We start from the raw sequence: 21157 nt of genomic DNA, 5'->3' as shown, positions 1-21157 counted from the left end.
GCTCGGACTGTAGCAGTATGATGTCAGGCAAGCTCCTCTAGCAAGTCCATACTGAGGTATGGTGAGAGGACACGTGTAAGCCTCGGTATGTGTGCATAAGCCTCCTCATAGCTCTATATAAGGGTCCTCATACTTCGCCGGAGGTACGCATTCTCTGATATTCGAAGCCACCTCTGCATTTTCCTCTTGCCTGACTTGAGCATCGGAGGGTCGTCGTCGGGAACCCCTTCTCGGGTCGACTTCTTTGCAGGTTCGCCGGAGCTCCATACGGCCGGTCAGAGACCAACGTCATCAGTTGGAAGAGTGTCACGTGCCCAGCGTCTATCGATTCAGCGTTTGGACAGGATCATATATAATAGCTTACCAGATATTGGTATAACACATTTTATGTCAACAATTTTTGTGAGAGTTTCTCTTCTACTAAAATTTGTAGAACCCCCCCCCCCCCGATAAGCTGCATACTCATTTGAAGAAGATAAACACTTATATCATATTTACCTTCATATTTCACAAAATTCAATCATTGGGATCAACCAATCGAAGGATCAATTCTGGACAAGAATTGAGTAAGAGTTTCATGTAGATCCAAATTTTGTGCATCATAGTCGACCGTCAAGATCTTTGCAAAAAAAGAATGCTTCTTATGCTTAGTGCAGTATCCAAAATGAAAGGTTGCATATGACAAATCGAACATTTGAATCCTAGTGGAGCATTTAAACAAGATATTGTAAGTTACTATGCTCAAATTTATTTTAGACTATCTAAATTTTATAATCAAAGTCTAACTTTATTAATATATATCATTATCTTCATAACTAATGTTCAATTATTTTTTTTTAGTTAACTCATGTCAGAATGTTGTTAGCAGAAGACCTAAAATACACTCAAATATCCATATATGGGATGTTTGATCCTTTAATTGAAAGTGTTTCCAACAATTCTAATATAGATGGCGCATTGGTGGTTCTCAAAGCTACCATCTTAGCTTAAATCCTCAGGTACTTAATTAAAGTGGATTTGATGGATAATTGAGTTTCAAATTTGATCATATATGGAATATTCTCAAAGATATTGAAAAATTGGGCATTGACATTATGAATACTGTAGGCATGAAATCGTGACAACAAAATATTAATGCTGGTTCATTTGAACAACAATTCTCCAAGGAAGAATTTCGTACACCTTCATCTCCTTATGTGTCTACTTTTGATCTTAATATCACTGATTCAGATAGCGGTGCTATTTATAATAAATGACCTCATGGGGTGAAGAAAGCAAAAATGAATTAAGAAAATAATAAACAAATTGCAAAGGTAATTAATATTATGTTTAACTTGTTGAGGCAATGAATGCAAGTACTGCTGTTATTATAAAAATGGTAGATATTATGATTTACAAGGAAGAAACTAAACTTTTGTTCAAAGATTTGAACTCGATCTTTGATGTGTGAATATATTCACAATGAGTAAATTAGAATTATGCAAAAGAGAATGCAAGTCCAAGGACTTCATTCAGTTGCACATCAAGGAGAAGGATCTCAACCATCTCCAATACAGGGAGAAGGATCACAACTCAATCAATATTAAGGTGAAAATCAAGAATCTCATAACCCAACGAATATTTTCAAGCAATTTCATAATTATTTTAGTGGAATGGGGAGTGATCTTCTCGAATATTAGTATTATAATATTATTAAAGTAAGTTTAAGTTTATGTTTGCTTATTAGTATCGTTTTTATTTGTACTTGTTTGTTAAGTTTAGTTACTCATGTTTTTAAGTTTTTATTAGTAAAATTTTGATTTAGTGTTGCTACTATTTTTATTTTATATGTCAGTATAAATGGGTAATGTATTTTACATTTATGCATATAAATTTTTTTTAATATTTTATTATATTCTTTTTTTTTTATGTAATTAGTGATATAATTTATAAATGAAATTATAATTAAAATATATTAAATAAATTAAAAATAATAAATTAAATTTTTACAAATATACACAATAAAATTTAAATATGCTACTAAATATACCTAATTTAAATTTGTAATAAATAATAATTACATTTAAATATTCTATAAATAAAGACAAAGAAAATAATAATTACAAATTAATTACATTTGATTTTATTAATTATATAATAAAATTTAAAAATAAAATATTCTTCCACACTAAATATGATGATATGAATACTGCAATATCAAAGATAGTGTGATACTGAAATTTGATGTATAAATTGAAATATTTCGATGTTAATTTTACATTAAATTTGATGTTTTAAAGATGAATTGGAGATGCCCTAATTAAAATACACCAATCTTTCGGACATACAACTTTTTGCTTTGTGAACATTTGTTGATATTTTTCTAGCTAATTTATCGTTGCTGAACTTTATTTCCTGCTTTTTAAAATAAAAAGGATACAGTTCTGTAGATTTTGTTCCAAGACTTTATTTGATTTGATTTTTTTTTTTTTTTTTTTTTTTTTTTTTGTCTTTATCGATAGCGGCGGCGAAGGGCATGTTATTTTCATTCATGTATGCCTTTTTTTCCTTTCACACACTATAGTAGGTGTCATTGCCCTCATCTCTTGTTTCTTTGCACTTTCATGGGTTTCAATTTCCATCGGTCACTGATATAACAGCTGTATCATTCCATCTCGAATCTTCCCATCCTTTTCCACTATTTCATGTGCCGCTAACTAAAGTAGCCATCTTCCAAATTTAGATAGATAGAAATTATAAAAGTCTATAAACAAATTAAAAGGTTTTCTTTAACACTTATTTTACTGAATGAAAATATTTGAAATAAATATATAAGAGTAATATTCCATATTACTTTAAACAATAATCCATTTTGGAACGGCAATGTATTAAGTATTAACTGACTAATTAGCTTCGAGAAAATTTTATAATTTGGTTTAAAATAAATATTAATCAAACATACATAATTTTAAGAATGCATGCATTTGGAGAGCAACCCGTGAACGTACACCTAGTTTATTTTTTAAAAAAAATCACTTTTTTTAGCCTAAACATTAAATCATAAATTAATTTAAATCATAAAAAAAAATTACACCAGATACTTATAGATTATCCATAAATGGATGTGCAAATAACAAAACTATGGATTTGGATATTCAACAATATCCTATTATTTTTTTTAACATCTCACTGAAAGAAGAAAAGAGAGGGCTTCACTCTACTTCCGTCTTTTGTCACTTTGTGGGACCGACAAGATCATGTCACGATAACAGACCAATGAGTCAGATTCTCTCAACAATGGTGGCAGATTGCATGGAGAGTCACTGTCTGTCCGTACAAGAGACATGCCAAGAAGTCTAATTCAAAAAGTAGATTTGTTGGCGATTTGGCGGAGTCCGGAAAGAGATAAGGATCAACAAAGGTCTCACTTCGATGCATTCACTTTACTAATTTAGTAAATGACTGTAATTTGTTTTATTTTATTATTACATGCAAGTTGATGCGTGTGGTGGGTTGGTCGACTCCTTTCTTAGCATTCAGATATCAGCTTCGAGGCTACGCAATGAAAGTATTTGCTCTCATATATGTTTCTAATAATATAGCATACAACGGCTTAATGCTCTCCTAAATTTTCTTCTCTTATCTTCTTATTTATTTATGAAAAGAAAACAAAGAGACTTTAAATGGTAAAGTCTTTGTTTTTTTTCCCCTTCTCGTTGTTGACTGAACAGAAAACAAGACAGTGAGAAAAATCCAATTGGATTGAATTCTAGAAGAGAAGCAGCGTGCCTCGATCAGTGCCAAGTTGTATTGCCGACCAACCATTAGTAGTTCGCCACGTGGCATTGCCGTCGTTCTATATAAGACGAGTTTCGGAGGAGTTCGCTGCAGTTGTCGCTGGCCGTGGAGATGGACGACAGCCATCGCTTCTCCGACTCCGAGGTCACCACCGGCAGCCCGAACCACTTCTCTCCGCAGTTTCCGCCGGCGGAGGCTGAGCTTGGCTTTCCGGTCGCCCAGGCGGCGGCGTTCAGCCGCCTCTCGGAGCAACTCGGATGCCTCCTCCACGCCCCGGAGCTCAACTTCTGCTCTGACGCACGCATCGGCGGGGTGCCTGTCCACCGCTGCGTGCTCTCTGCGCGGAGCCCCTTCTTCCGGGAGAAATTCGCGGCTGGGGCGACCGAACTCGAGATCGTTGATCTGGCGGAAGGATTTGAGGTCGGGCCTGAGGCACTTGTCGCTGTGCTCCAGTACATCTACACCGGCCGCCTAGAGGAGCTCCCCATCGGCGTGGCGGAATGCGTTGACGAGAGCTGCATCCGCCACGAGGCCTGCTGGCCCGCCCTCCATTTCATGCTCCAGGTGCTCCACGCCGCCTCCACGTTCCAGATCCACGAGCTCGTCAGCCTTTTTCAGGTTTGGGTTACTCGAAATTGTCTAATTTTGCGATTGCCCCTTTTCTTTTTTCCTGTTTTTTTTTTAAAAAAAAAAAAAAGAAAGAGGGGAATCTGTGCTGTTTTTCACTTCACATCACTTGACAATCGAGCATATATTAGGGTTTATCCATTCTACGAAATCTCCATTACAGATCTTCGATGTTGAGATCGATATTGCTGACGTTCTTTAGAATTCCTGGATTTTTAATTTTTGATCATATTACGATTTCTTGCATTCGGTGTTTGCTCTAGATGATGATTTTTAGGAACAATTCTATTGCAGCGGCGCCTCTTCGACATCCTAAATGAAGTAGCCAAAGATGACATCCTCCCTATCCTTGTTGTTGCAAATTTGAACAAGAATCATTGCGGACAACTACTCAAGAAATGCATCGAATTGGTAGCCGTATCTGATATTGAGTCCGTGACACTGGAAAAGAAGTTGTCCCAAGAACTTGTGAAGCGCATCCTTGACGTCCGAGCTCACTTGATGTTGGGCGGTTCAAATGGCCTCGGACTTCCTGCTGCCAAAAAGATCTATGGTGCTCTTGACACAGATGACATTGAGTTAGTCAAGCGGTTTATCGACGGCAAACCTACCATTCTAGATGATGCCAAGGCTCTGCATTATGCAGTAGCATTTTGCCATACGAACGTCACAAAACAGCTTCTGGATCTTCATCTCGCAGATATCAACGGCAGAGACCACAGAAATCGTACCGTGCTTCACATTGCCGCGATGAGGAAAGAGCCTGAAATCATAATGTACTTGTTGGACAAGGGAGCTCGACCATTCGATGTTACGACGGACGGAAGGACTGCCCTTCAAATAGCCAAGAGGCTCACTCGGGCTGTGGACTACAGGTCAGTCGGAACTGCTCCAACTCCAAGAGAACGATTGTCCATCGAGGTGTTGGAGCAAGCTGAATCGAGAGATTCTGTTACAGAAGTAACTTCTATTCCAGTCGAAATGACGAGTGACAATCCTCGGGAGAAGTTATTCTATCTGAAGAGCAGAGGTAAAATTCATTCAGCACCACCAGTTTCATCTTCACTGATACTTTGATTCTGTACTCGATTTAATGCCAAACTAAGGAAACGACTGTCAAGACTGATTTCTATTTCTGCAGTTTGGCTGGCCGAGTGCCTTTTTCCTGCCGAAGCAAAAACTGCTATGAACAATGCCAATGTGGAAGGCGCCCTCAAGTTCCACAGTAGTAATTCTTGTGCAGGGAGCAAGCGATCGGCCTGTGATGTTATAAAGGCACCTTTCAAAATGACAGAGGAGGACTTCCGTCTGATGAATGCCCTAGCGACGACAGGTAGAAATCATATCTACTGCTCAAAAATATTGGCGTACATATCTACTGCTGAAAAACTCAAATGGCGCTGCAGTGACACTGGGAATGCGTTTCTTCCCGCGATGCTCGAAGCTGATCAACAAGTTCCTCGACGAAGGCCTGTCTGATCGACTGACTGCAGAGCTTGACACTTCGGAAGAGCGGAAGAACAGATTTAACGAGATTATGGAAGATTTTTCCTTGGCATTTACTGAAGATAAAAAAGAGTTGGAATATGCATCTCCCTCTGCTTCAACTTCGAAATCTACAAGACGAGGCTCCAAGGCGGCCAAAAGATGTCAATGAGACACTGCCTTGATGACTTTGTTCGTTGTGCGATTTTGCGCCATTGTTCATATGTTTGTAAAATGTGAAGGTTGGAGGAAATGTATTTGAGATTTGAGAATAACACTCTCCCTTAATCGAAGATTCCAGATAGTTGGAGCAAAAGGTGGGTAGGTAAATCATGAGGGCATTTTAGGGTAACTAAGAATAGATCAACTATGATTAATCTCTCTTTTTCTTTCACATGTATATAACTTGAAGTTGGAAGCTTTGAGGTTTGGAATGAACAAGCAAGCCAAACTTGCAAACGCTAATGTAAGTATTCATTTCAGTGCCTACAAATGTTTACCAATCATAGACACATGGATTTCACTTCGATCGCGTCTCTCTCCATATATATCTCGCTTTGTCCTACAGGTACGCCGCCACTCCTCTCTCCCGCTCTCGTTCTCAACCATCCCTAGTTCCGATTTCACGATCTACGATCTGGAACCTTTTGTAGAAAGTTTTCGTCTTTGAGTTCTTCTTGACTGAGAATGTTCACCTTTTTCTTTGCTTTTCCACTGTTCGATTGTTGTGTGATTCTGTTGTTTGATCTCGGTTTACGATTATGTAGGATTTGAATCTTCTGAACCCATTCGCTTGTTCTGATTGCCCTTTCTTACGAGTTAAAGAATTGTTATGACCAAAATGTTCTTTCTCATGATTTAATTTCTTATACTGGGCTTGCTTTTATAGATCCATATAAAAAAATGTTATGGGCATGCAACGACAGCTGATTCGATTAGGTTTGCTATCGATCTTGTGTTTGGATTTGACTCGAATTGATCTTATATGATGATTGGACCTCACTTGTTGGTCCATCATGAAATCCAGAGTGAGTGATACTGTAGAGAAGAATGGATCTTGTATTTACTATTCACTGAACTAATGAATCCTCTGGGGAAGAGGAGATCGATCACAGGATGAATTGAAATGTTCTGGCTCTTGAAGAAGTTAGTTGTCGTATAGCTGGTCAATCGAAAAGTAAGATTCATTTAGTCTAAATAGTTGAGACAAACACTGGATGATGATGATGTAATGTGGAAATGAAATTCAGTCAGCTGAGATGAAATGATGTAATGGAGAAATAAGATTCAGGTGGTACCAAATAGTTAAAGAGAAAAACAGTTGCTGATGATGGTGAAATGGATAAATAAGATTCAACTAACTCCAAATAGCTAAGATTGATTGACAACTATTATACAAATTATTGTGTTCTGTAGCAACATCGTCTTAACGACAAATACTAAGATCCTTTACAGATAAACTTCCTTTTTTGGTTCATATTGCTATTTTATTTTATTTTTTCTTCTAGTACAACGAACGTATGCTTCTATTCCATACAGTTCTAATGACAAGGGTGTTGATGTCAACAGTGGTGGACCTAAATTTGAATCAAGTCACAATCATGTTCAGAAGGAAGCATAATTCTCAAGAGCAACAGGGTAATCAGGCTGTACAAGAACAGAAGGTAACCTATTTACTCGTCAGTAGAATCTATATGGTTTTGTCTATGATCCATCTATTAGTATTAAGGAATGATGATTCAGTTAGCGACTAGATCTAGCACAAGAATTGCCTAGAGGTACAAAGCTTCGTTTTGCTTTACTTGTCATTTTATTGGCATAATATTGTGAAGAAAACAGTATAAAAATTCCAGTATGCGATGCTGACTATCAGATCGGTTCAAGGAACAGGTTAAAGATCTCAGAGCAGTCATCGGACCCTTATCCGGCCGTAGTTCATTGTTCTGCAACAACGCATGTCTGAGGAGATACTTGGAAGCTCGGAACTGGAATGTCGATAAGTCAAAGAAAATGTTAGAAGAGACACTCAAGTGGAGAGCGACTTTCAAACCTGAGGAAATTCGTTGGGTGAGCTCAATTGAGCTGGTCAACCACTAGCAGGTTAGGATACTTCTAAAACTATAGGTTTGTCACTCTATATTTTCATTGATTATTGCAGCACCAAGTTGCCACTGAAGGCGAAACCGGGAAAGCCTACAGGGCAGATTTCCATGACCGAGAAGGGAGAACTGTTATTGTGATGAGACCGGCAAAGCAGGTGTCTTTGAATATATTCATTTCTCCGAAAAAGAAAACGAGAGTCATAAATGCAGATATAATTTTGCATATGTTGCAGAACACATCATCACATGAGGATCAACTCAGATATTTAGTGTATTTACTAGAGGATGACAATGGATAGGATTTAGATAGAATTTTATATTTTTCGTATTTATCTCTATTTATTATATTTATATTTATACTTATCTTCATACCTATCGGGTATTTAACTTTCATACTTATCTCCATACCTATCGGAGTTTCGGGTACTCATATCCTACCCATCATCCTATTATTCCCTACCATTCTCATTTAAAAAAATTATTTCAATATACTTGTCAGCTCTTCCTCGTCTCGCGCTCCTTCGATCGGGTGAACATTTTTCGTGAAAAAGAAGATAAGATGCGTGTTGATAACAGGATAAAGAGACAAACTAAGTTTTGTTTTCTAAGACGGAAAACGGGCTAAATTTTTTTTTTCTTTCCCAATAAAAATGAGACTTATAAATAAATAAATAAATAAATAAATATATCGGATATCGGGTAGGATATGGATAGGATTTTATCACATCCACCTCCATACCCATACTCGAAATACTCATACCCGAATATCAATTTACTATAATCAAATATAAAAATTCTCTCCATATCTTTTTCTATTCCGGTCGAATGTCAAATTATCCATCAGATTCAGATAAATTATCATCCCTAATCATCAACTTACCCGATGGGCAAGAGCAAATGATATGGCTTATAGACTTTACAGGATGGTCACTGGCCAATTCTGTCCCGATCAAGACCACTCGAGAAACTGCCCACGTTTTGCAGAGTCACTATCCTGAGAGGCTTGCAGTTGCATTCCTATACGACCCTCCAAGAATTTTTGAATCGCTTTGGAAGGTCTCGGCCTCCTTTTCCAAAAACTATGTTCTATAACGAACAGTGGAATCTATGGTCTCGATACTTTAGCCATTATCTAATCGCTTACTAGTTTTGCATGAACAGATAATCAAATACTTCTTGGATCCGAAAACATTTCAGAAGGTGAAGTTTGTGTACCCCAAGAATGAGGAGAGCGTGACACTCATGGCGAAGAACTTTGATCTCAAGATGCTACCTGAGGAATTTGGAGGGAAGAACATAGCTCAATATGTCCACGAGGAGTTCACTAAGCTGACGGCAGAAGATGATATTAAGATGGCCGCTCTTTGGGGGTTAGATGAGAAGAGTTTGCTTGGCCATCATCCAATGCATGGGAATTCGGCATCAGGGGTTGCACCGGCGCCTGGGCATTTCACAGCACAAGCAAGTTGAGATAGAACAGCTTCCTTTAAACAGTTTCTGTCTCAAATAATCCTGTGAAAGGTGTTGGCTTATGAAGCATCATTTGTGAAATTAGACTTGGGCATTGTTACTCTAACAACCTTTATTGCTTTTATGAACTATCATTTGTGCATTTCGCTAGGGCAAAATACCTCCATAATTTACTTCTATGTATCTTTCTGGGAGGCTGACGATAGTGACTTCTTGAGATAAACGATATCACATTGCTCCACCGAACTATCTGGCAATGCAGGTTGCTCCTCTAAATAGTATTAAATATTATTTGCACCAAGTTGAATTCGAGTTGTTGTGGCTAAATCAATAAAAATGAGTTCTTCCAAAATCTCACCATAACAGCAGCAGAAATTTATCCCGACATAAAAAACAATGACGTTCAAGCCTTCTAGATTCTTTCCCATAGCGCGACTATTCCTACGACAAATAACAAACATCAAAATACTCATTAGGGGTTTCCATAGACAAAGCCACTCCAATGCCTAAGCTGATGCCTAAATCAGCATAGTGGGTTGATAGTAGAGGAAAACGATAAAATACGAGAGATTGAGTGCGAGAGTATCAGAGAGCGACAGAGCCCCCTCCTACCATAGAGAGAAGACCTCATAAATAACGTTTTAACACTTGATTAATACATCATTAAAGATTATCATTTGTAACTATTATATCTTTTGATGTTAGTAACCATCACATGTCAAAAGATTGACAGCTCGACAAGTCGGCATGACAAGAAATCGATGAATCGACAACTTAAGAGATCGAGAACTTGATCAGCTCAGCTTGACCAATCGGAAAATTTTTATACACCATATGGAGGCTATGTTAACCTAGTCCTAGAACACACCACATGATCCAGTTATTGATCAAGCCTTGACTTTACCACATAGCTTCCTATTGTCCAGACCAAGTGCCCGCTACATGGATCCTTACTTCCGTATCATGAATAAATTACTTTTTGCGCTCAGGTCGGCACGACCAATCAAAGATTGTTGATACGCCATGTAGAGACTATATTAACCAAGTCCTAGAGCATACCATATAATCCTTGTATTGGTCGAACCTTGACCTTACCACATGACTTTCCTATTTACCGGCCAAAAACCAGCCACATGAATCCTTCCTTCTGTATCATGAATAAAAAATTTATAGTAAATTGCTTAACAATATATCGTATATGCAAATAAGCCTCCCTTTCGCAGTGGGAGTAACAATTTAATTGAGGCTCCGATAGTTCTTCGCACGTTGACAAACACCAAATACATTAACGGAACTCATTTCAAGAACAATTCCATGGTTTGCATAATACTTTGACTCTTTATTTACCATGTTGGAAACTTCAATCCGTCTAACATCGAATAATCGTGTTTGAGATTCCTGAAACTTAGATAGATTGAATGAACCCCTAGAGAAGATAATTTGGGTAGAGCACCTTCTTGCTAGTCGAAAAAAAACTGGAGAACTTGAATGCTCTCGATGTCTGGTAACAAGTTGTATGATGTTTATACGATCATATGCTCTTTATTCTAGTTGCAGTTTGAAAAACAAATAAGCTGACCATGCATAAATACATAGCAAATATAGCACAATCTCTGGTGAGCTACTGAGCTCCAATTTAGATTCAACAAATTCATCTAATTTTTTTTAGTTAATCAGCAATATGAATATTACAACATGATCCTCAAAACAAGTACGTTCTGTAAAAGAAAACACCTGAAATGAAATAAATGGCGACGCAATAATTGGTGGTGACAAATTTCTTATGTAAAGAACAAAACACAAATGGGATTGCTAACAGAAGCATATACCGTATCAAAAATTAATGTATATTTTAAAATAAAATCCATCGGAGGACGAGATGAAAAGATGCAATGATACATTTTTTTATTATCATCAAATTAGCAGAGAGGCTTTGATAATCTAATACCAATATAGCATGAAGTCAGCACATCTGGGTCACAAAGGCAAAGCACGTCCTATGCCAAAAAGAAGAACAAAAGATTAGCACAGAAATCATAGACTCACTACAGTTCTGAAATAATTGTAGAAACAACCTTTCTCCTATTTGACCACAGTTTCAGGCAGAGGAAAAACACAAACCTATAATTTTGATCCTTTTGTCTACTCTTATTGTGCATTTATTCATCGAAATGACTATTCTATTCATGATCAATTGCTATGAAATAATTATTGCTATGTTCAGTAACAAAAATGACATACTTGGTTCTCTTAATCTATTTGAAGAAATAGATCATCTATTGCTGCTCTATCCAAGTCTCCAAGAAATACATATTTTGGATAGGCAAGGCAGACTTAGGCAGTCGAGCCAGCAAGACGGACTGAACCAGATGGACTAGACAAACCCTTGTATACCACACGGAGGGATGTTTTATCATTGTGAAAATTCATTCTTGTATATTACTAATAGCACTCCAATGACCAAATACAGGGATGAAAACCATCCATCTATTCCATCCATGAATCAGACTATGGATTACACATTGCTATTCTTTTCCTTGTCCACCACATTCCTTAGGAAAACTGTTCAGTTCAAATCCCTGATTCCATGTCAATTCTATTCCATAAATCATGCGTAGCTCAATAAAAAACAAGAAAAAGAATGAGGCAATAGTATGGTTAATTCCACAAAAATCATGGTTTAAAATTCCTCACATGCAATGTTCCTCCCATTCTTCGTTGCACTCTTCAAAGCCATGGTCAGATGCGCTTGTTTAAACCTATCATCAAAATTATCAAAGACAAAAGTTCCAACTTTGCAATAACAATCAAGACAATTACTACTCTTTGGATGCTAAAACCTTATGCGAGGCATTGGAAAAGGTGTTGAATTTTTGCAGGAAAGAGTAAAAAGTGCAAATGCTCATGCGCAGGACGAGAAACGAAGACTTCATGGCTCCAGTAAAAAACGGCACAATCTTAAGGAAGTTCGTGGCTGATACCTTGGGAGAGCCAACTCCAGCAGGAAGAATCAACCGCGATGAAAGACTTGAGACGGGCCGACGCGATGGCGCTGTGAAGCGGCATCAACGACTCGACGCTTCCCAACGCCGGCGCCATGTATCTAACAAGGTCAAATCGGAAGCCATCAGGCTAATGGAACAAAAGCTAAGAGAAAGAATAAAATTTTAAAACGAGGATAGTGGAGGGGAGTCCCTTCACCTCGTCAGGGTTGAGGAAGCTCTCCGAGACGGTGCAGATTTGGGGAGAAGAGACTTGGTGCGCCCCACGACGGATCTCGCGGCGACCATGGCGGCGGGCCTGCAAAGTGACGCCATAGCTGTTTCTCGGAAGGAACAGGGGGAGGAATGCAAACGGGCTCTTAAACCCTAACCTGAGTGGATTTACATGCCTTCCAAATCAACGGCCGTGAATCAATCAATCAACGTCAACGCAACATTATCCTATAACTTTTTTTTGTAGGAAAAAAAAACTGAAAAGCAAACACCGTTGCAAAGGCAAACTACACAGTTACGATCACATCTCCGCTCCCATTTTTGGATTTGGGCGGTCGCCGGCCGGCGGCGATCACCATCATTCAGAATGCAAGCATAGCCTTGGAGAATTTGATGACAGATATATCCCATGAACAAAACAGAGGGTCAAATTTCACAATAGCATATAATATTATTTATTTTAGACTTAAAATAATTTTATTTTTAGACTTTAACTACCATATCAATAGAGATGTTTTTATCCCTTTTAAATGCTGGATCTTTTTCATATTTTTTTAATATAAAATTTTAATTATATTTTCAATACCTCCTGTCCATCTTATCGTTATGGTTTACCTTTTTGTGATGATCCTGAAATTGATTGATCAGAATGCTGGGACGAAAGTAAAAGGTCCAACGATGTGAGTGGGAATTTGTAGATTGAATGAATGAATGAATAGAATTGCTAAGAAGCTTTAATCCTTTTTTCTATCTCATCTATTGGAAATTATGCCCACTTAAGGGTATTTTGATAATATCGCTTGTGAGATCATGGGTGGTTATTCTCATAATCTTATTTCTCCATAATTCCCACTACAAGGTAATGGGAGAAATGGGTAAGGCAAATATGCACTATATAAAGAGCACATTGCAGAAAGAAAGAAAAAAAAAAAGAGGAGAGACTTCTAACACTTTTTTCTTGAATCGTCGAACTCTGGATTGAGACGTTGTGGATCTATGGTGATAGTTCGTTTGTAATTATCATCCTGACTACGAGTTTGATTCAAGGAGTTTTTCGTGATTCCCAGATCTTCAATATTCATTCGCTGAGGTAAATTTTGAAAACTCAACCCTATTTATTTTTTTGAGAAATTAGAGATGTCACGCTTCCGCATTGTGATATAATAAATCTAACTTGGTATCAGAGTCAGGTTAGAGCAAGTTTAGATTTATTAAATAATTTTTCAAAAATCTTATCGGGTCATAGAGACCCCGGACCCCAGTCGGGTCTATCCAGACTCGAATCTGGATCTACGTCCTAACCCGGTTCACGACCCGATTGTCCCGGTCATCACTCGTGGAGGTGTGTGGCTGGGGCCACTACGCGTCCGACGCGTGGCCCGAGGTCTTGTCGACGCATGCAAGCGCTTGGGAGGTTCTCCGGTCGCTGGTGATAGTGATTTTTCTTCCTATTTTAATATTCAAACTATGCTGATGATTTCTATAATATTTATGTGACTATTGTGATTTTTTTTGTCCCGAATCCAAGTCTAGATGGTAAGATGCGATCCCGAGTCGTGGTGTATGGTGTCCGTTGACTTATATGCTCGCTTTGGGGTTTATATTCAAACCATTTGAGACTTATTGATTTGTGAGGTACATAAAAAGATGAGAATAAGCATCACACATCACTAATGTCTCTCATTATATGTAATAGAGACTATGGTTGTATCAAAGACTGTCGTAACTGATCTCGTCAAGGGAGAGAAGCTGAATGGTGACAATTATGGAATTTGGCACCTGAAGATTCAGCTACTCTTCGAGGATCAAGAACTAACCGAGGTTCTGAAGCACGAGATGCAAGACGCCGGGGAGGGTAACATACCTCAAGCGAGGCGGGATTAGGAGGTATACCGTGCATGGAAGAAAAAGGATAACCAAGCTAGAGCAATCCTTCTTAGTAGCATGCATGATGACTTGATCCCGGTTTATGAGCAGTTTCCTACTGCGATCTCGATCTGGCAAGCGCTTAAAGAGCGCTTATGCTCTCGGTCAGCTCTTAAGTTGAGGATATTAACTTATAGGTTCATAACCAACAAGAAGAAGCGAGATCATACTATGAAACAACATCTCATTCAAATGTCGAGTATGATTGCTTCTTTGAGGAATATGGGGGAGTTATTATCTGATGAGCTTCAAGTACTGGGGGTGATCCAGTCCTTGCACGACTCCTAGGAGGTTGTTAAGGCCTATCTCACTCACAATGAGAGTATCCATACATTCATAGATGTGAGTAAGAATTGTGAGCTCGAGGAGGAGCGTTAAGAGGTGGCTAGGTCTACCACAAGTCATGCTTTAGTCGTGGAGTCGAGGAAGGGCTCTTGGAGTGCCAAGCGCAAGCAGCGCAAGCATGATGGGAAGACCAAAAGCCAAGACAAGAAGAAACAACCAGTGAGGGCAGATGATAAAGGACAGAAACGGAGAAAGAAAGAGCTCGATAAGAGCAAGGTCAAGTGCTACGTGTGTGGTAGACTTGGGCATTTCGCATGCGATTGTAGTGAGCGAAAGGTATTTCCTTCTTTCTTAAATGGTATGAATTATGTATCATCTACTGTGATGCCCGTTGACTCCTCTCCTTTGTGGAGTGTAGACTCAGGAGCCACTGACCATATAGCTCGTGATAGGAGCGCATATGTGGAGCTCCGTCGATTGAGTCCTCAGGCGAGGAGGTTATACGTGGGGAATAGAGCATTTGTTGCTGTAAAGGGTATTGGCACATGCAAGCTATCACTATCATATGGCCAAATCCTATATTTATATGACGTTTTGTATGCTCCTGAGATTCGACGGAATCTTGTTTCTATTCGTTGTCTTGATCATTTAAGATATTTTGTTTGTTTAGGAAACTCTTCTGTTTTTATTTCATATGACAGTTCTTTGATATGTTCTAGTTCAGTCTATGATAGACTTTATGTACTGGATATGATTTTTGTTGAAACCCCAAGGTGTTTTGATGTGATCAAACAAGTTAAGTTAGGTCCTGTTTTGTCTAACCCTTGTGTCTAAGTGTGCAGGAGCTTAGGAACACAGGAAGTTGAGCGGAAGACGCGGCTAACGAGAAGGACGGCATGGGGAGAGAGCCGACGGACTCGGTGAGTCCGAGGGACGAGGTGACCGCGGAAGAGTACATCGGTGGACGAGAAAAATATACACGACGTTCAAGGAACGAGAAACCGGGAAGGAAGGCTACTCAAGGAGAAGGTCTGAAGTTGGGTTCGGGTGAGCTCTATTCCGGATGGTCGAGATCACCCAAGCTAGCGGAGGCGGAACAGAAGACCCGGACCGAGACGAGCTGAACCGGAGCAGTGGAACCGGACCACAAAAAGCCAACTGGGTCGACTTAAGTGGTCTGTGTTGGGTTTTTCCGGGCCGCGAAAACCACTTTTTCGCTTCGCGGAAACCCCGAAAGCCCCATGCCACAGGATCCGTGCGAAGTGTATAGAACAAAAATACGAGTACAAGTTTCTAATCTAGATCTACACTAGATTTACAAGGAGAAAAACCTTTTACCCTTGATGTGTGCCCTTTACGAATCTCGCTCGTCCAAGGAAGTGTCAGATCTCGAGATCGTCAAGCGTACGATCCTCTAGAAGTATCCACACGAACAAATGGGTGGAGAAAAACTAAACAAAGGTGTGGTAGCACCCTTGTTCAGCCACGGCAAGAGGAGGAGAGGGAGAGCAAGAAGAGAGAGCAAGGAAGAAGATGAGTTGAATTCACTTGAATGAAAAAATGAAATCCATTCATTACAAAAGTGGTCGGCCACTCTTGGATTGTAACCTCCATTCACAATTAATGTAGCCATTAAAGGAGAGTTGTAACCTCCATGAGGTGGCACACACATGTGCTAGCCTTGATGATGTGGCACATCATCATTGGCCACTTAATGCCAAGTCACAAATGATGTGGCATAAAGTCAAGTCAAACTTGACTCTTCCTCTTCCTCTCAAGTCAAGTGAAACTTGACTTAATCTCTCTCATGGTTGATCTAATCCAACCATTTAATTCAAGCCAATTTAATATAATGAATCTAATTCATTTAATTAAATTGATTCAATGAGTCATAATTTTAATTAGACTCATTGAACACATGAATCAACTTGAGTCCAACTCAATTAGCCCAATTAGGATTACTCTTAATCCAATTTGATTCATCACATGAATCTAATCCTCTTGGTTCATCATATGAACCTAATCTCCATCTAATTGTCCTTAGTGTGTGACCCTATAGGTTCTTGTAACGTTGGCAATGCCCCTAAACCCATTTAGGAGCATAAGTAATGAGCGGTATCTAGCAACACATCATTACTACCCAAGTTACAAGAATGTTGAGATCCAACATCACCTTGTGACTACTAATTGTGACTCCTCACAATATATGACAAGTGTCCTTCTATCCTAGACATCTAGATTGATCAATGTGAGGTATAGACTGTGTCATCCTCTGACCAATCTAAATCTTGAACTCCAAGTAGACTCACTCAATCAAATGAGCTCAATATATCATATTGACTCATTTGGGCATGGCCATGCACTTCGTGGTCTCACTCTATCAAGAATATCGATGTCGCTCCCGTCATATAAGAGGGATAGATCCCATCTACATCACTCACATCCCTCTGCATAATTCGTTTCATACCCGGTAATCGCCTTTATAGTCCACCCAGTTACGGGTGACGTTTGACGAAACCAAAGTACATAACTCCATATGTAGGGATCCATGGTGACTTCAGGTTTAAGGACTAGTAGTCATACTAATAGCCACATGAGAAAGTATATGATACTCATATAATGATCCATGATACTTTCTCATGGCGGGTCATTCAGTATACATTCTCCAATGCATACCCATGTGTCAACTTGATATCTCTATATCCATGACTTGTGAGATCAAGTCATCGAGTTGACCTACATGCTAGTCTTATTGCATTAACATTGTCCCTGAATGTTAATACTCGACTAGGAATGATTAAGAGTAGTGTTCCCTATATCATCTCACTATCGGTTCAACTAACCGATTGATATAGGTGAGAACCTTCTACTCAAAGACACTATTATACTTAGTTTATTTGACACTAATACAAGTAAGTATAATAACCAAAACAAATACCTTTATTTATATATAAGAATATGATACAACAAGTCCATAATACAATCATCAAATAATTGGCTCTAGGGCTCTAACTAACAATCTCTCATTAGCACTAGTGCCAATCAGTGTAGGCTCTAAGCCTCAATGACTTAGTGTGACCATCATGCTTCCTCTGTGCCAAAGCCTTGGTCAAGGGATATGCGATGTTAGCCTCTGTAGGTACTCTGCAAATCTTCACATCTCCTCTCTCGATAATCTCTCGAATGAGATGGAAGTGTCGTAGTATGTGTTTGGTTCGCTGGTGTGAGCGAGGTTCCTTCGCATGTGCTATAGCTCCATTGTTGTCACAATAGAGCTCAATAGGGTCAGCGATACTGGGAACCACCCCAAGTTCAGTGATGAACTTGCGGATCCAAATTGCCTCCTTTGCAGCCTCTGATGCAGCAATGTACTCGGCCTCTTTCGTAGAATCAGCTACTGTGTCTTGCTTCGAACTCTTCCAGCTTACAGCACCACCATTTATGCTAAATATGAACCCTGACTGCGATCAATAATCATCCTGATCGGTCTGGAAGCTGGCATCACTGTAACCCTTTACAGCTAGCTCGTCATCGCCTCCATATATCAAGAAATATTCTTTAGTCCTTCTTAAGTACTTAAGAATATTCTTGACCGCTATCCAGTGACTTTCACCTGAATCTGACTGGTATCTACTCGTCATGCTCAAAGCATACGAGACATCAGGTCGAGTACATAGCATGACGTACATGATAGATCCTATGGCTGAGGCATAAGAGATCTGATCCATGCGGTCTCTCTCCTCTCAAGAAGAGGGACCTTGAGTCTTCGAAAGACTCATGTCATGTGACATCGGCAGAAATGCCTTCTTGGAGTTCTGCATGGCAAACCGAAGGAGTACCTTGTTAATATATGTACTTTGACTTAGGCCAAGCAATCTCTTAGATCTATCTCTATAAATCTGTATCCCTAGAATGCGGGATGCCTCACCTAAGTCTTTCATTGAGAAGCAATTCTCTAGCCAGGTCTTGACAGACTGAAGCAAAGGGATGCCCTTCCAAATGAGTAGTATGTCATCCACATATAATATGAGGAAGACAACTATATCCCCTACAACCTTCTTGTAGACACAAGGCTCATCTTCATTCTTGATGGAACCAAACTGTTTGATTGCATCATCGAATCGAAGATTCCAGCTCCGAGAAGCTTGCTTTAGTCCATAAATGGACCTATGCAGCTTGCATACTCTGCTAGTATGCTGTGGATCTACAAAACCCTTAGGTTGTGTCATGTTCACATCCTCGAGTAGGTTTCCATTCAGAAACGCGGTTTTGACATCCATCTGCCATATCTCATAGTCATGGTATGCTGCAATAGCAAGCATGATCCGAATGGACTTAAACATCGCTACTGGAGAAAATGTTTCATCATAGTAACTTTAAAACCGATGTACCTGTTTTATTTATTTTTTCGTCCTTTTACTAACTTAACCAGGTTGTCATTCCATAAAAAAGGGGGAGATTGTTGGTGCGGGTAGTACTAACGGTCTAACCTAGGTTTTGATGAATGACAAATAGGTTAAGTTAGTTTTGTTGTTGTCTGACACTTTGATCGAGTGTGCAGGAGAAGTCCAGACAGGTCGACGGGCTGACCGGATGTCTGGCACGAAGTCCAGCTAGGTCGACGGGCTGACCGGATAGCTGGCGAGAAGTCCAAGCGGGTCGACGGGCTGACCGGACGCTTGGCAAGAAGTCCAGCTAGGTCGACGGGCTGACCGGATAGCTGGCGAGAAGTCCAGACGGGTCGAAGGGATGACCGGACGTCTGACATGTAAGTGAGGTATGTCACTAAAGGGGAGTGACTGCGAGGACGCGTTCCCGGGAAGGGAACATTAGGCGTCGATCCGGCTTAGATCCATTATGGATGTCTATGTCGAGATCGTGACTAGATTCCGGTCTCGGAAAGACGGAATCTAAGTCATACTATTTTTGCTAATTCATACTCACGTTGCTTTTGCTAACAATCTGTGTTGCAGGGTAAATTTGCCTCCGGACTAACGTTTGTCTTGCAGGACGGATTTTGCGGGAAAACAGGGTCCGGGCGCCCGGAAGGCAAACTTCATCCAAACTCGCGCGTCGCCACGTGGAGCATCTCAGTTTGAGCAGCTACGTCACATTCCAGGCGCCCGGAAGGAATCCAGGCGCCCGGAGCAACATATAAAAGAAGCCCCAGGCAGGAGCTTCAGAATCAACTTTTGCATCTGAGAACTCTGAGATTACTCGCTCTGCTGCTCTGCGCTCCAACGACGCCCACAAAGCTCCGACGACACAGTCCCGCTCTTTTAAATTCCTTGTCTGTCGGTACAGCTTTGTTTTTCTTTTCATTAGCATCTTTTGTACTTAAATTGTAATTATCCGAATTGCTAGTGAATTGCCCAACGAAAGTACTCAAGGAGTACGGGCCTTCGAGTAGGAGTCGTCACAGGCTCCGAACGAAGTAAAAACCTTGTGTCTACTTTACTTTTCCGCTGCGCTTATACTCGTTGTTTTTCGAATCGATATTCACCCTCCCTCTATCGAATCTAACGGTCCTACAAGTGGTATCAGAGCAGGTACCGCTCTGATTTGGTGCAACCACCAGTCAGGCAAAGATGGGTGTTTTTTAAAGAAAAATTAGATATCGTTTTTTTGTGCAACCACCAGAGCAGGTACGCCTTTCGTTTTTTTCCCTCCAAAACCGTTTTTGAAAAACACATCATCATCTTTTCACCGTTGCTTAGTATTGATAAAATATTACATTTTCAAAATTTTGGAATAATATTTTTTAAATTAATATTTTATTAATATTTTATTATTTTTTGAAATTAGTGCAATATTATAATCTTTCTCCAGCACTGCTAATCCAAGACCAAGTCTTGGGATTTTTTTTGTCTGTTTCTCTGTGTGCAAGAATAATGACTCTTCAAGAAGGACAGAACCCCTGCGAACCACCACCATACGATCATGAAGACTTCAACTACTGGAAGCGATTAATGGAATGCTTCTTAGGAAGTGTAGACATCGATTATATGCTAATTTTGAGGAAACCTTCTCAAAACTCGGAACTGAACAAAAAGGTAAGTAACATTATTTGTAATGTTTTGCCTAACAATATTTTATGCAGATTAGAAAAGTACAAGAATGCGTATGAGCTGTGGACCCAGTTGATCAAGCTTCACGAGACGCCGATGGAGCTAGAAGATCAAGTTAAAGTCAAATATGGACTCGAGTCAAATCCAACGGAGAAGCCTACTGAATTAGGGGTTGCGCTCAAGGTTAGTAATATTTATCAAA

At 39.5% G+C, this 21157-nt stretch overlaps 3 protein-coding genes across 4 annotated transcripts; 2 read left to right on the top strand and 1 right to left on the bottom strand.

Moving 5' to 3' along the window:
- The first annotated feature begins 3852 nt into the window (after positions 1-3852).
- LOC122047346 (BTB/POZ domain and ankyrin repeat-containing protein NPR1-like) lies at positions 3853-6327 on the top strand. Its single transcript, XM_042608545.1, has 4 exons — positions 3853-4395; positions 4699-5434; positions 5546-5737; positions 5811-6327. The coding sequence occupies exons 1-4, from the start codon at positions 3889-3891 to the stop codon at positions 6059-6061; spliced, it is 1686 nt and encodes a 561-aa protein (XP_042464479.1). The 5' UTR covers positions 3853-3888; the 3' UTR covers positions 6062-6327.
- Positions 6328-6340: 13 nt separating this feature from the next.
- On the top strand, positions 6341-9467 carry LOC122047347 (phosphatidylinositol transfer protein 3-like). The gene is made up of 7 exons (XM_042608546.1): positions 6341-6457; positions 7459-7553; positions 7780-7956; positions 8048-8146; positions 8225-8279; positions 8857-9047; positions 9153-9467. The coding sequence occupies exons 1-7, from the start codon at positions 6382-6384 to the stop codon at positions 9459-9461; spliced, it is 1002 nt and encodes a 333-aa protein (XP_042464480.1). The 5' UTR covers positions 6341-6381; the 3' UTR covers positions 9462-9467.
- Positions 9468-11242: 1775 nt separating this feature from the next.
- Positions 11243-12824, bottom strand: LOC122049568 (protein NONRESPONDING TO OXYLIPINS 2, mitochondrial-like). 2 transcript variants are annotated; one of them, XM_042610942.1, is made up of 4 exons: positions 12663-12824; positions 12443-12564; positions 12156-12220; positions 11243-11458 (listed from the first exon to the last, which is right to left on the bottom strand). In XM_042610942.1, exons 1-3 carry the CDS (start codon positions 12776-12778, stop codon positions 12201-12203), a joined length of 258 nt encoding a protein of 85 aa, XP_042466876.1. In that variant the 5' UTR covers positions 12779-12824; the 3' UTR covers positions 11243-11458; positions 12156-12200. The 2 variants fall into 2 exon arrangements, with proteins under 2 accessions (XP_042466876.1, XP_042466877.1); XM_042610943.1 differs by lacking the exon at positions 12156-12220.
- Positions 12825-21157: the final 8333 nt, after the last annotated feature.

Source organism: Zingiber officinale, chromosome 2B (genome assembly GCF_018446385.1).
Source record: "Zingiber officinale cultivar Zhangliang chromosome 2B, Zo_v1.1, whole genome shotgun sequence".
NCBI classification, from domain to species: domain Eukaryota; kingdom Viridiplantae; phylum Streptophyta; class Magnoliopsida; order Zingiberales; family Zingiberaceae; genus Zingiber; species Zingiber officinale.
The sequence above is the reverse complement of the archived record's forward strand: the minus strand, read 5'-3'. Positions and strand labels throughout refer to the sequence as shown.

Bases quoted from the DNA above. Each gene is read 5' to 3' on its own strand.
- LOC122049568 (XM_042610942.1), bottom strand. From the start codon at position 12,778: ATGGCGTCACTTTGCAGGCCCGCCGCCATGGTCGCCGCGAGATCCGTC. The intron at 12,565-12,662 runs GTGAAGGGACTC...TGACCTTGTTAG, and splicing joins GCTTCCTCAACCCTGACGAG to ATACATGGCGCCGGCGTTGG. The intron at 12,221-12,442 runs GTATCAGCCACG...TTTTGATGATAG, and splicing joins CTGGAGTTGGCTCTCCCAAG to GTTTAAACAAGCGCATCTGA.
- LOC122047346 (XM_042608545.1), top strand. From the start codon at position 3,889: ATGGACGACAGCCATCGCTTCTCCGACTCCGAGGTCACCACCGGCAGC. The intron at 4,396-4,698 runs GTTTGGGTTACT...ATTCTATTGCAG, and splicing joins AGCTCGTCAGCCTTTTTCAG to CGGCGCCTCTTCGACATCCT. The intron at 5,435-5,545 runs GTAAAATTCATT...CTATTTCTGCAG, and splicing joins ATTCTATCTGAAGAGCAGAG to TTTGGCTGGCCGAGTGCCTT.
- LOC122047347 (XM_042608546.1), top strand. From the start codon at position 6,382: ATGTTTACCAATCATAGACACATGGATTTCACTTCGATCGCGTCTCTC. The intron at 7,957-8,047 runs GTGAGCTCAATT...TGATTATTGCAG, and splicing joins AACCTGAGGAAATTCGTTGG to CACCAAGTTGCCACTGAAGG. The intron at 8,280-8,856 runs ACAATGGATAGG...AATTATCATCCC, and splicing joins AGTGTATTTACTAGAGGATG to TAATCATCAACTTACCCGAT.